Consider the following 12,022-nt stretch of genomic DNA (forward strand, 5'->3'; position numbering starts at 1 on the left):
ATGTGAATTTCACTTCACGTTGGATTGGTAATGTGTATACTAGAAGGGAGTTTACGTCACTCTTACTCCCAAGTAATTTGCAAAGTTGCCATACATAATCAAAGTGGTGGTAGTTCAAGTTCATTCATGTAGCATCAGATGGAATGGATTTTTTTTAAACTGCTCTTATTGTTCATTGACTAATGCTGTTGTTTTTTTTGTTTAATTTCATAATGTATTAAATATTTATGTACAATACATTTTTATTTAATCCATTAGGACATTTTTTCAATTTTTATTATGAAGGAATTTTTTTAAACACATTTCCACCTCAACCGTCTTCATCTTCATGTTCCTGCATTTAAGCAACGTGTTAATTTAGAAATATAATGTGTTTTATAAAGGCTTGCATCTAATCTTGTATTAGGTACAATTTCCGTTCATTTTAACTGCAACATATATTTTGAACTAATCACTCACTATTTAAGCAAAGGTTTTCTTGTCCAATTTTTAGGGGCAGTGCTAATGTTCTAACTCTGCACAATATTATTCATCTTTGCAATGACCCCTCTGCTTCTTTGATGAAGAACACTTGTGTCAACTGCCTAACTATATTTTGTAGTACTGATGCTACTGAAAAGGATTTTTGTGGTGTTCCTTGGCGTAAAAAGTTTGGAAACCTCTGTTTGGTGTAATGAATGCCTTTGTTTTTATTTCAAGAACGTGAGGGATAATGTAAATGAATGTCAACGTTGAGACGACTTCTTTTTTGTTCTAATCCAGCCGACCGGTCCTCAAGAGGCCCTTCGTGAGCTCCGTGTTTAGAGTGTCTTCCAAATGCATCTCAACTCTTAAATTAAGCCCACGAGGGGGGTGGAGAGAGTCATGGGGGAGGGGGCTGGCCCATTTATGACAAACATGACCTCCCCTCGCCGCCGTGGAGGATTATAGCGAACAAAAGTTGGTCCAATCGGCGCACCAGGGTTTAAGAGTATTGCGGTGACAGATTAGAACATTTTTCACCCTAGGGAAAAGATAAGAGAGCATCAGAGGATCCGCCATCAACTCTTTCGCCAATGTTCACGTGCAGAAAGCTTCTAGCCCTCCACCCCTTCAACTTCTAATGTATGTAATACTCATGTGGGTTATCAAAGGTTGCAGGAATCCTTGTGTTCTAGCCCAAATGTCCTGCTCAGCTGTTTGCCTGCTATGACTCCTTATTATCCCTCATAATTACAAATATGTCAAACGTATCACGCCGCCGTGCCTGCCACGCGGGTGCTGCATGGCTGGCCATGTAGCTTACCCGCCCCTCAATTAGCTCTCAGTGCTTCAGGTTAATAGAAGTTTTGATTAGACCAGCATTGCTTTCCTGTTTTCATGTGCTGGGGTCCCAACCTCATCCTTATCTGCTACTGCAAGGCAATGGCTTACTGTCCGTGCCTACCGGCTCATGCCCACATCCCTATGTCGACAGTTGCTTTATTTGGGGCTGAAGATGGACATATTTGAGTCAGTGAGATATCAGAGATGAATAAGCAAAATTTGAGCCATGATGGACATTGTCTCCATGACACGCTGCAGTAGTAAGAAGTAGAAGTAATTTCTCAAAAGATATACAACCTAGTTGGCCAAAATAACATTAACATAATATCATTATTTTATGTTAATTTCAATCATAGATACTATAAACACACACATACACACAACCTTCTTCAATACCTACCACCGAATGTCTAGTAATTAGGTTCAGTTTTCAACCGGAACTGCTTTCATTTCGCTGCAGCACTCGATTAGAACTCCCTTCAAAACACTTTTCTCTACCATCACTCCACATATTGAAACTAAAGTTATTGACTCCATAGTTTACTGCTGCACTAATAATAATTGAACGTTCCTCCTACAATTTACCTTCCTAATTTGACAGTTGGGGAATTTATTGTAAATAAAAAATTGGAAATTATTTTTCTCATTTTATTTCCTGAACCACTTTATCTTCACTAGGGTCGTGGGGGGTGCTGGAGCCTATCCCAGCTGACCTCGGGCCAGGGGCAGGGTACACCCTGAATCGTTGGCCAGCCGATCGCAAGGCACAAGGAGACGGACAACCATGCACACTCACACCCATAACTAAGGGCAATTTAGAGTGTCCAATCAGCCTATCATGCATGGTTTTTTTTGGAATGCGGGAGGAAACCAGAGTATCCGGGGGAAACCCTTGCAGGCCCAGGGAGAACATGCAAACTCCACACAGGTGTATCGACCTGGACTTGAACCCAGGATCCCCGAGCTGTGAGGGGGACGTGCTAACGACTCGCGCCACCGGGCAGCCCTAAATTATTTTTAATACTGAGAGTTTTGAGTCTAATTTATTGTTTAATTTTGTTTTTCTCTTATTGGCTTGTTGTTATTGTTAAACCTTTTCCCATCCCAGGTCATCATATTAAATAAGAAGCTGTTCTCAATTTATTTTAATTGGTGAAATTAAAGGTACATACATACTATACAGGTTGGGGGCAAAGTGCGAAAAGCAATACAAAGTAGACACTACTATGTTTTGCAAAAACAAAGAGCTCCAGGTGGAGTTATATGTATGACCTCTTCATCGTCTCTCCTGATCATTTTGGTCCTCGTCTCATTTATCGTGTAACAAACAAAACAAGGGAGTATAGAATTGACCCCATGTGCACAACCCTCCGGAGGAGGGATTGACCATTACCAATGGAAATGCAGCCTGACAATCTGCTCCTCCCTCAAGCAACTGGGTGCCAAAATATCAGCAGTGCTTCTCATGGGGCTTCTACTGGGAAGTAGTAGGATGTAGATTTCAGGACAGTTTAAATGCCTTAAGCCAGGGGTGCCTAACTGGCGGTCTGCAGTCCAGATATGGATGCACAATCTGCCGCATACGGACCCAACACTATACACTGTTTGAAACGACTGATGAATCTAAATAAAGGAATGTTTTGACAATGCGCAAAATGCAAGTTTTATCTAGATGACGTGGCGTTCCGACATTAATTGTCATGGTGAGTTAAAATGTCGAGCCAAAAACAAAAACTTTCAACATTAAAAAAAAAAAATTCCATGTTAATTGCTGAAGAAAAAAACTATGCTTGATTTTTATTTTACATTTTTGTAGTTTTGATACAATATGCCTATTGAGTAGTTTAATAAAAAGGAACTGGTTTAGTAAACTACGAAACTAAGATTCGTAGTTCGGTAGTAGTAAAAAGTTTGATTCATTCATTCATTTTCTGTACTGCTTATCCTCACAAGGGTCATGGGGGTTCCTGAAGCCTATCCCAGCCCACTACAGGCAACATACTGGGGACACCCTGAATTTGGTTGCCAGCCAATCGCAGGGCACAAGTAGACTGACAACCATTCACACTCACACTCATACGTTGGGCCAATTTAAAGTCTCCAACCAGCCCACCATGTATGCCTTTGGGTTGTGGGAAGAAATCAGAGTATTTGGAGAAAATCTAAGAAGGCCTGTGGGAAACATGCAAACTCCAGACAGGAAGGTCCAACCTGGCATTGAACCTTCAATCTCAGAACTGTGAGGCAGACGTGCTAACCACGCCAATATTCTTCGACACTTACTTCCTCCTAAGGACCCATCTTCATTTTTGTATTCCTACGCGTTGCATGATAAACAACCTTTGCCCGTTGAGTTATACACTTTCTCCTGGCTCAATCCTCTCATTACGTCATCATTTTTTAGGAACATTACATAATTATTATTTTTGGGTACAATTTCAATACGTAGTTCTGTGTGAGTCTTGATATTTTATTATGGAATATTCATTGACAAGGTTCTATCATTTAATTAGTGTGTAAAAATTTGTGATAATAGGACTTTAAGAAGCATACTCTACAAATTGAAATGCTGAGTATTTTCATGGACAAATCGTGAAGCTCCAATTAATAAACAAAATATGTTAATAAAAATCGAGTAGTAGTTTATTTATGAGTCATCCTCAAAAATAGAGCTTTTGTCCATAGGAGGAAAATGATTTTATTCCTCTAATAATAAGCCTCTAGTAGTCCTTAAAAAGAAAAATACCCCCAATTAATATGATGACACATTTCATTATTATGAGTGTACAAATTGGTTGAATGTTTTATTGGAATAGTGGTCCCTATAATTTATTTTATGTGATGAAGTGATTTATCCTTGTTTGTCAACCACAAGACTTTGCTCTTCAAGTAATTGTGACCCTCCCACATGGGGTTAAAGGTCACAGATTCACTTTGTAGGTTATGACGTGGTGTTGAGCTGCCCTCTCCTGGACAACTGGCAGACATTCAGCAGCCATGTATTACTGTATATGCACCTTTTTAAATGGACTGAACATAATATCTCATCTCATCTCATTTTCTGAACCGCTTTATCCTCACTAGGGTCGCAGGGGGTGCTGGAGCCTATTCCACCTGACTTTAAGCCAGAGGCGGGGGACACCCTGAATTGGTGGCCAGTCAATCGCAGGGCACGAGAAGATGGACAACCATTAACGCTCACACTCATACCTAGGGGGCAATTTAGAGTGTCCAATCATCCCACCATGCATGTCATTGGAATGCGGGAGGAAACCGGAGTGCCCAGAGAAAACCAAGGCAGGCTCGGGGAGAACATGCAAACTCCACACAGGTGTACCGACCTGGATTTGAACCCAGATACCCCACTGTGAGGCCGACACACTAACCACTCAGCCGCAGGGCCGCCCCGACCATAATATTGAAAGCATTATATATTTAGCAAATTATAGTATTATGTGTTTGAAAAAAATGTAAGTATATAATAATTTCATTGGGGTCGTGTTTGTGGAGGTGATATTTACAGCTCACCTAGGTTATGTTCACTGCGGTGAAATGACAAGTTAACACAAATGGAGGCATCAGCTCTGAGGCCGAAGAAATCAATCCTGTTTGACAGTATCTTTGGGATACTTGACCATGACAAGCTTGCACACACCAAGTTGACTTGACCTAGTAACACTATGAGTGTGTGGCACATGCAAATATACGCACACCAACTGTCAGCTTCTGTTTGTGTCTGATCAAGGTGAATCACAAGTCCAAGACACCATATACGATTTACAGTTTCCATGCAGATAGATGATACAAATCTCGAGGTATAATTTTGTTTATTCATACAATGTAATTTTTTGTAAAAATGTTTTACCGATAGTATAGAAGCACAAATAAATATGCTGCAGGAATGTCATACAAAAAAATGATCAGCAAGCAGTTAAACTTATCTGATCTTCAGTTAGAATTTTAATGATCAGCCTTTGCAGTGACCAATATGTATTGTCACCCCCAAACATTTTAAAAGAGTACAAAAAAGTGCTCCAAGAATCTATTTGTATCCAAACAAGTCATTATTGGACTGAATGAGGCTGGGTTTGCATGGCTCACTGGCAGCTGGTTGCAATTGCCTCCCCCAAAGTCTCGATGAAGCGATGGACGTCACTAAAAGAGTTGTAAAGTGGCACCGGCGCAATGCGCAACACACTGGGCTGTCGCATGTCACACTGAAAGGAAAAAAGCAAACAGTTTGATTTTTTGAGGAGAATGAAGACCAAACTGTATATTGTGGAGTCAATGTATTAGCCAGGAAAAAAGCCTCCTTCATTTTTCAGAGTAGTGTAAGTGTATTTTTCAGTGACCACTATGCAGTTTTCTTACATTTACAAAGGGGTAGCAATTGATGTTCTCTACGTGTGTACATTTACGTGACCGGACGTTTGGTCCCCGGATGTTTGGTCGACCGGACGTTTGGTCGACCGGACGTTTGGTCGACCGGACGTTTGGTCGACCGGACGTTTGGTCGACCGGACGTTTGGTCGACCGGACGTTTGGTCGACCGGACGTTTGGTTGACCGGACGTGTGGTCGACCTGACGTTTGGTCGAACGGACGTTTGGTCGCCGGGTTCGCTCGCTGTCAAATTATGACAGAGAGTTTACTGTTGATATTTTGATATTAGATATTTAGATATTAAACTCACTCTCTCTCTCACTCTCCTGATTATAATTTTGAGAGCTGCTTTCAACAGTAACAACCCGGCGACCAAACGTCCGTTCTACCAAACGTCCGTTCTACCAAACGTCCGGTCGACCAAACGTCCGGTCGACCAAACGTCCGGTCGACCAAACGTGGGGTCGACCAAAGGTGCGGTCGACCAAACGTCCGGGGACCAAACGTCCGGGGACCAACCGTCCAGGGACCAAACGTCCAGGAACCAAACGTCTTTCGACGAAACGTCCGAGTACCGTATATTTATACTCAAAATTTTCACCAATTGCACCTGCGCCTGGATACTGTTCCCTGCATTCAACAGGTGTTCACTGCACTATAATGTAATAGGGATTAAAAGCAACTCACAGCCACACCCCTCTTTTCCAGTTCTTGGAAGACTTTCTGGATGGGCACGGAGAACCAGAATGACAATTGGCAGCCTCTCTGCTCCGGGTCAGAGGGTGTGATGATATGGACATGGGGTTTATGGGGGTTATTAGGATCCTTGCTATAGTAATGGCCAATTAAATACTCTAAGTAGCCCGTTAGAAGCACAGACTTTCTGCGTAGCGCCTGCATGCTGGTCATGTCAAAAACCTGCAAAACAAAAAATGTTTTCATCAACAAAAATGGTGTTGTCAGGGACATCATTTGAGGGTTCCCTTTTATACAGGCTACTGAAATGCTTTTGAACGCACTATTAAAATTCACACACTCATAGACACAGACTTTAAATGACCAGACCAAGTGGGCCGCAGTACCTCCAAACTCGCCTGCAAGGGACACACAAGGAGAACGGGCTGGTTGGAGAGTCTAAAGCCTTTCACTCCAGGCTGCAGTTCCAACACTGAGCACACACAAGAATGAAGAATTTTTAATTTTGGAGCTGTGTAATGCATGTCATGCCTCTAAGGGGGATGCATTTTTAAACAAATAAAATGTGTTCACAGATAAAGATTAATGAGCCATATTTAAAAGATGAGCATCGTGTTCCCGTTGCTAATTTTATCCCTTTTGAGTTCATTAATTTTCAGGACATTCAAAATAAAACGGCCATATGTTTATATTTGTGTTGCATGCTATGTACATCAAAACCACAAGGTAGCAGTATTGCATACATTTGCGGAGGAAAGTTTTTTTTTTACCGTTGTTCATATGGAATCGGGTTTTCAAGTTATGTCCCCACCATCCCGTCAGCCTGCAAGCACACAACAATGTGTCACTGTGGTAGCGATGATACTAATAAAATAAGGTTGGAATTAGTGTGCGTTACAATTTAGATATAGATAAGTTATGCCGGTCAACAAAAGGGGAACACATTTCCCGGGAAATGGATTTCTAAAGAATAGAAATGGGCCATTAAGCGGTACAGATAATCGCTCCATGATAACAAGTCACTGTACTTACGCAGGTTTGACAGTGTATTGATGTTTCTCGTGGATAAACGCTCCAGCGATCCCACCACAACCAGAGTTTAAATACTGAAGAAATATGGACACAAATATATCAAAACACCCTCAGCGGACACTTCGGTGTCATTATGTTGCATGAGTTCATGTCAGGTGACCTTGTAAGAGCACCAGCAAGCAAAGTCCACTCCCCACTCGTGCAGCTGCAGATCAACATTTCCTACTGCGTGGGCTAGGTCGAAGCCAACCATGCAGCCCTTGAGAAAAACATTATTTGTAGTCAGTATGCATATATGTTCGTTCATTCTTTCTTTCTTTCTTTCATTCATTCATTGATTCATTCATCTTCTGTACCAACGCATCCTCTTAAGGGTTTCAGGAACTGCTGTAGCCTATTCCAGCTGACTTCGGACGAAAGGCAGATTACACCCTTGACTGGTCGCCAGTAGACAGACGACTATTCACACTCACAATCTTCCCGCCACTAGTGATAATCAAGCCTGTGCTTGCTCGTCCTGTGAACCCCTAGGGCCTACACCATCAGGTGGCACATATACATATACATATACATATATATATATATATATATATATATATATATATATATATATATATATATATATATATATATATATATATATATATTGGATGCCGATTGTACTAAATTCATCTCACCTTGTTCTGTGCAGCCTTGGTGATGGCGGCCATGTTGAAAAGCTGACCTGTGAAGTATTGAACGCCACTGAGCATCACTAAAGCCACAGAGGCACTTTCTTTCTCGATCATGTCCAGGATGTCCTCTGTTCGTAGAGTCTCTTCTCCCTGGATATCAAATTTACTTGTTACCATTTTTACACGAATTATTTTACACAAATAACTAGAAGCATTCTGAGAGTGAAGACAGCCGCCCAAGCAACCAAATCCAATTTTGCCCTTTGATAGTTGACCACAAAATGCAATCACCTCTTCTGTTTCATATTTAAATCATATCATCTAATTGCGAATGTGTTCTAATTCAAAGTTAAATTAAATAAAACTTGGCTGGCAACCAATTCAGGGTGTAACCCACACAATGCCCATAGTTAGCTGGAATAGGCTCCAGCGCCCCCACCGCACTCCTCGTGTAGATAAGTGGCCTGGAAGATGGATGAATGAATTAAAACGATTTTTTTTTTACTTCATATCATTTTAAAGAAAGCTGATACCCAATTTAACATGATGTAGTTTTAGAGGGGCCCTGTGTACTGAATAAGACAATTGGTTTGATGTTATGACAAGGGGTTACACCAACTGATATTTGTAGGCTAAATGTGTATTTTGTTTGTTATTTGTCCTAGTTTACGATGAAAAAAAATCTACACGAATCCTACTTTGGCCCTTAAGACATACTGTTCTTGGCTTTAGCAACAACATGCTCTGCTCGGGGTCAAATCCTCGTAGTCGTATCTGAGACTCGACAGCATACTGGCAAAAAAGGGTAGAATCATAACATTTTTATCAAATTAGTAAAGGAAGCATTTGGCATTATTCAAAGTCAACATCTAACTGAAGAGTGACAATAAAATGTACTTACATGATCCGAAGGGAAGGCTTTGTCTTCCAGAACTATCTTGTGCCGCGTAGCTGTGGGTTGGTAGAAGGAAAGCTATAAAAACAAAGCCATATGTTACCGAGGAACACTCTCATTTTTACATCAGTGATTATATGTAGTCTCGCACCATTAGCAGGTGTAAATTGACAGTCAGTCCATTCATGAGTGCCACCTCTTCCGGTTGCGCTCCTGAAATAAAAACACACCACACAGATCACACACCATCTGTGTTTTAAAAGTGAAAAAATATCTTCAATAAACAAAAAGATTTCAGCTGCCTTCATTCAACCTATGCAGATGATCATCATCAAACAAGAAGTCTGACTAATAATCTCCAAAGACATTCATTCATTTTCTGAACCACTTTATCTTCACAAGGATCGTGGAGGTGCTGGAGCCCAGCAGTCAAATAAAATGCATACTCGCCAGACAAAAACTAATACATACTACAGCCATACTAATGACCTGAAAGGAGTTGAGAGATATCAATGAAGAGTGTGCATCATATTATTAGGAGTGTAATACAAGTCGTTAAATCTTTATCAAAATACACATTACTGTAGGGAACCTATGGCTCGGGAGCCACAAGTGGCTATTTTGATGGGTGCATATGGCTCTCCGCCAACCTGTGATGTAAAATATGGAAATTGCTGGTGAGAGAGCACCAATAAGAAGCGCCACTGTGGCATTGACACTACTTTAGCGCCACTTTATTCTTTTTTTTTTTCATTACACTCTTCTTCATGCATACTCATATTGATCCTCAAGGATCAGCAACAGTGTAACAAAGTTAAAAGTGGAGAAATTACAAAAAAATGCACACATTTTCATGCATATTTTCTTTTAAATTTTAAGTAGGGCTTTCAATGAATAACATTTGAAAATTTGAATTGTTTAAAGCTCTCTCTGTCAAGAAGGATCCCGACCCCTGCTGTAATACCTCGCCACTTTGCATATCGACTATCGCCGATTGACCACATTGAGATTTAGATGTGCCCAATATAGTGTGTAAAATGTTTATAGTGTGTGCATCATCCATCACCGAAAACGTTGTGGCCTCGTCATCAAGGTAATACAAACGTGAAATAGAGGAGTCACAATTTGATATTATTTCACTTCCCACAAGAGGGCAGTATCTACCTCTCCACATAGAGGGTTTTAAAAGTCCAGATAATATTAAATAAACACCACAAATACACTACCCCAACATTGCAGTTATTCGCCAGGTTTTTGAACCTGTTAACCGTGATAAACCATGTATTACTGTATGTATATCAATTTTCATCTTGTGTTACCGACAACTCTTCCCATGAGCTCCTCTAAGTTGTTCTCAGCCCAGGCCCAAGGTCGTGACCCCTCCATGTGGCCGTGCACACCCCTGATAATCAAACACAAATTTTGTCAAAAAAGTTCCAATGTTTTTCATTATTGTGGCATAATTGAGTTGAAGTACGTTTTAGCCCACTTGTCCAGCTCCTCCACGAGGTATTTCTTGGCCATTTTGGGTTGTAAACCCAGTGAGTTGCCCACCATATAGATGCTGTCTTTGGTGCCATCCACCAGGGACAGATCCGCTGTGGGTCACACCAACACTATCACACCTATGCGTTCCAACATCTTCTAAGATTTACATTACAGCTGTCTGCTCAGAATGGAAAATGTGAATCTCCAAGATACAAAATCATACTATTAAATTTAAAAATGCATCAACTCACAGGGAGGTAAATCTGCTATTTTCGGTACTAAAAAGTTGTCCCTGAGGGGTCTTAACTCGTCAGAGTCATCCAAGAAAGCAGCCACCCGCTCAGAGGTCGTAGGGCAACCAAGCAAGGTGGCGACCTGCTCCACAGTTTCTTTTGCAGTCAAGCCAGTGAACTTGTCCATCGCTGTGCCTCTGTGAGTCCAAACAAATAAGCACACACTTACACAGTAGATCTAAGACATTCCAGATTGAATGAATGATAATAATATCATAAATATTTATATATGCGGCCCGGTGGCTGAGTGGTTAGCGTGTCGGCCTTACAGTGGGGGACCTGGGTTCAAAATCAGGTCGGTCCACCTGTGTGGAGTTTGCATGTTCTCCCCGGACCCGCATGGGTTTTCTACAGGTACTCTGGTTTCCTCCCACATTCCAAAGACATGCATGGTAGGCTGATTGGACACTATAAATTGCCCCTAGGTATGAGTGTGAGCGTGAATGGTTGTTTGTTTCTGTGTCCTGGCAATTAGCTGGTAACCAATTCAGGGTGTGCCCTGCCTTCTAACCCTAAACCTAAACCTAACCCTAACCCTTAACCTAACCCTAAAACTAACCCTAAACATAACCCTTAACCTAACCCTAAACTTAACCTTAAACCTAACCAACCCTAAACCTAATGAGGTTTAGGGTTAGGTTTAGGGTTGGGTTTAGGGTACCCGGAAGAAACCCACGCAGGCCCGGGGAGAACATGCATACTCCACACAGATGGACATGATCTGGATTTGAACCCAAGACCCCAGCACTGTGAGGCTGACACACTAATCACGCGCTCCACCGGGCCGCCCTAATATTTTGGGTATTTCCTTTAAAACTTGACAGGTTAAGTTATCAACTTTGTCAACAATTCTGTCATTGACTTTGTTAATTTTGAAAAAAAATCTCATCTGCTAATTCATATCTTTTTCCATTGCAGAGTACCTTCTCCAGCAGTTTAAGGTAACTTATTTGTGAAAGAGGCTTGAGCATATGCCAAGTACTGTATGAGTCAATTGTTATGAAAAAATATTGAAGCTTAATCAAATTAATTAAATGTTGAGTAAGTAAATATATAGGAAAATTTATAGCCACAAAGTTGTAACTCACAGTTTGCAGCTGTTCCTCCTCTGCTGACAGCCAATCGTCTGATCCAGAGACGGTCTTTCACCTCAGAAGCTTACTCTCTAGTTAATCATTCCTCAATTTGACCTAAGACATGCTCATTGATAGGCCCACTTTATGTAAAGATCTGCTTCTTTTCAATCAAAGTAATTGC

At 41.1% G+C, this 12,022-nt stretch overlaps 1 protein-coding gene across 1 annotated transcript; it reads right to left on the minus strand.

The window, feature by feature from the left end:
- Window positions 1-5,115: 5,115 nt before the first annotated feature.
- kynu (kynureninase) lies at window positions 5,116-11,967 on the minus strand. Its single transcript, XM_077596798.1, has 14 exons — window positions 11,854-11,967; window positions 10,724-10,902; window positions 10,462-10,582; window positions 10,304-10,386; window positions 9,136-9,197; window positions 8,991-9,062; window positions 8,807-8,881; window positions 8,093-8,239; window positions 7,576-7,674; window positions 7,416-7,489; window positions 7,154-7,206; window positions 6,770-6,855; window positions 6,375-6,605; window positions 5,116-5,522 (listed from the first exon to the last, which is right to left on the minus strand). Exons 2-14 carry the CDS (start codon window positions 10,890-10,892, stop codon window positions 5,403-5,405), a joined length of 1,392 nt encoding a protein of 463 aa, XP_077452924.1. The 5' UTR covers window positions 10,893-10,902; window positions 11,854-11,967; the 3' UTR covers window positions 5,116-5,402.
- Between the last annotated feature and the right edge of the window lie 55 nt (window positions 11,968-12,022).

The sequence above is a fragment of the Stigmatopora argus genome, chromosome 1 (assembly GCF_051989625.1).
Source record: "Stigmatopora argus isolate UIUO_Sarg chromosome 1, RoL_Sarg_1.0, whole genome shotgun sequence".
Lineage (NCBI taxonomy): Eukaryota > Metazoa > Chordata > Actinopteri > Syngnathiformes > Syngnathidae > Stigmatopora > Stigmatopora argus.

What these genes read in the sequence shown, in the direction of transcription:
- kynu (XM_077596798.1), bottom strand. Translation starts at nt 10,892, where the DNA reads ATGGACAAGTTCACTGGCTTGACTGCAAAAGAAACTGTGGAGCAGGTC. An exon ending in CCAAGGCTGCACAGAACAAG is followed by an intron (nt 7,675 to 8,092) that starts GTGAGATGAATT and finishes GTTTTTCTCAAG; the next exon opens with GGCTGCATGGTTGGCTTCGA. An exon ending in CCTTGCAGGCGAGTTTGGAG is followed by an intron (nt 6,606 to 6,769) that starts GTACTGCGGCCC and finishes TTTGTTTTGCAG; the next exon opens with GTTTTTGACATGACCAGCAT.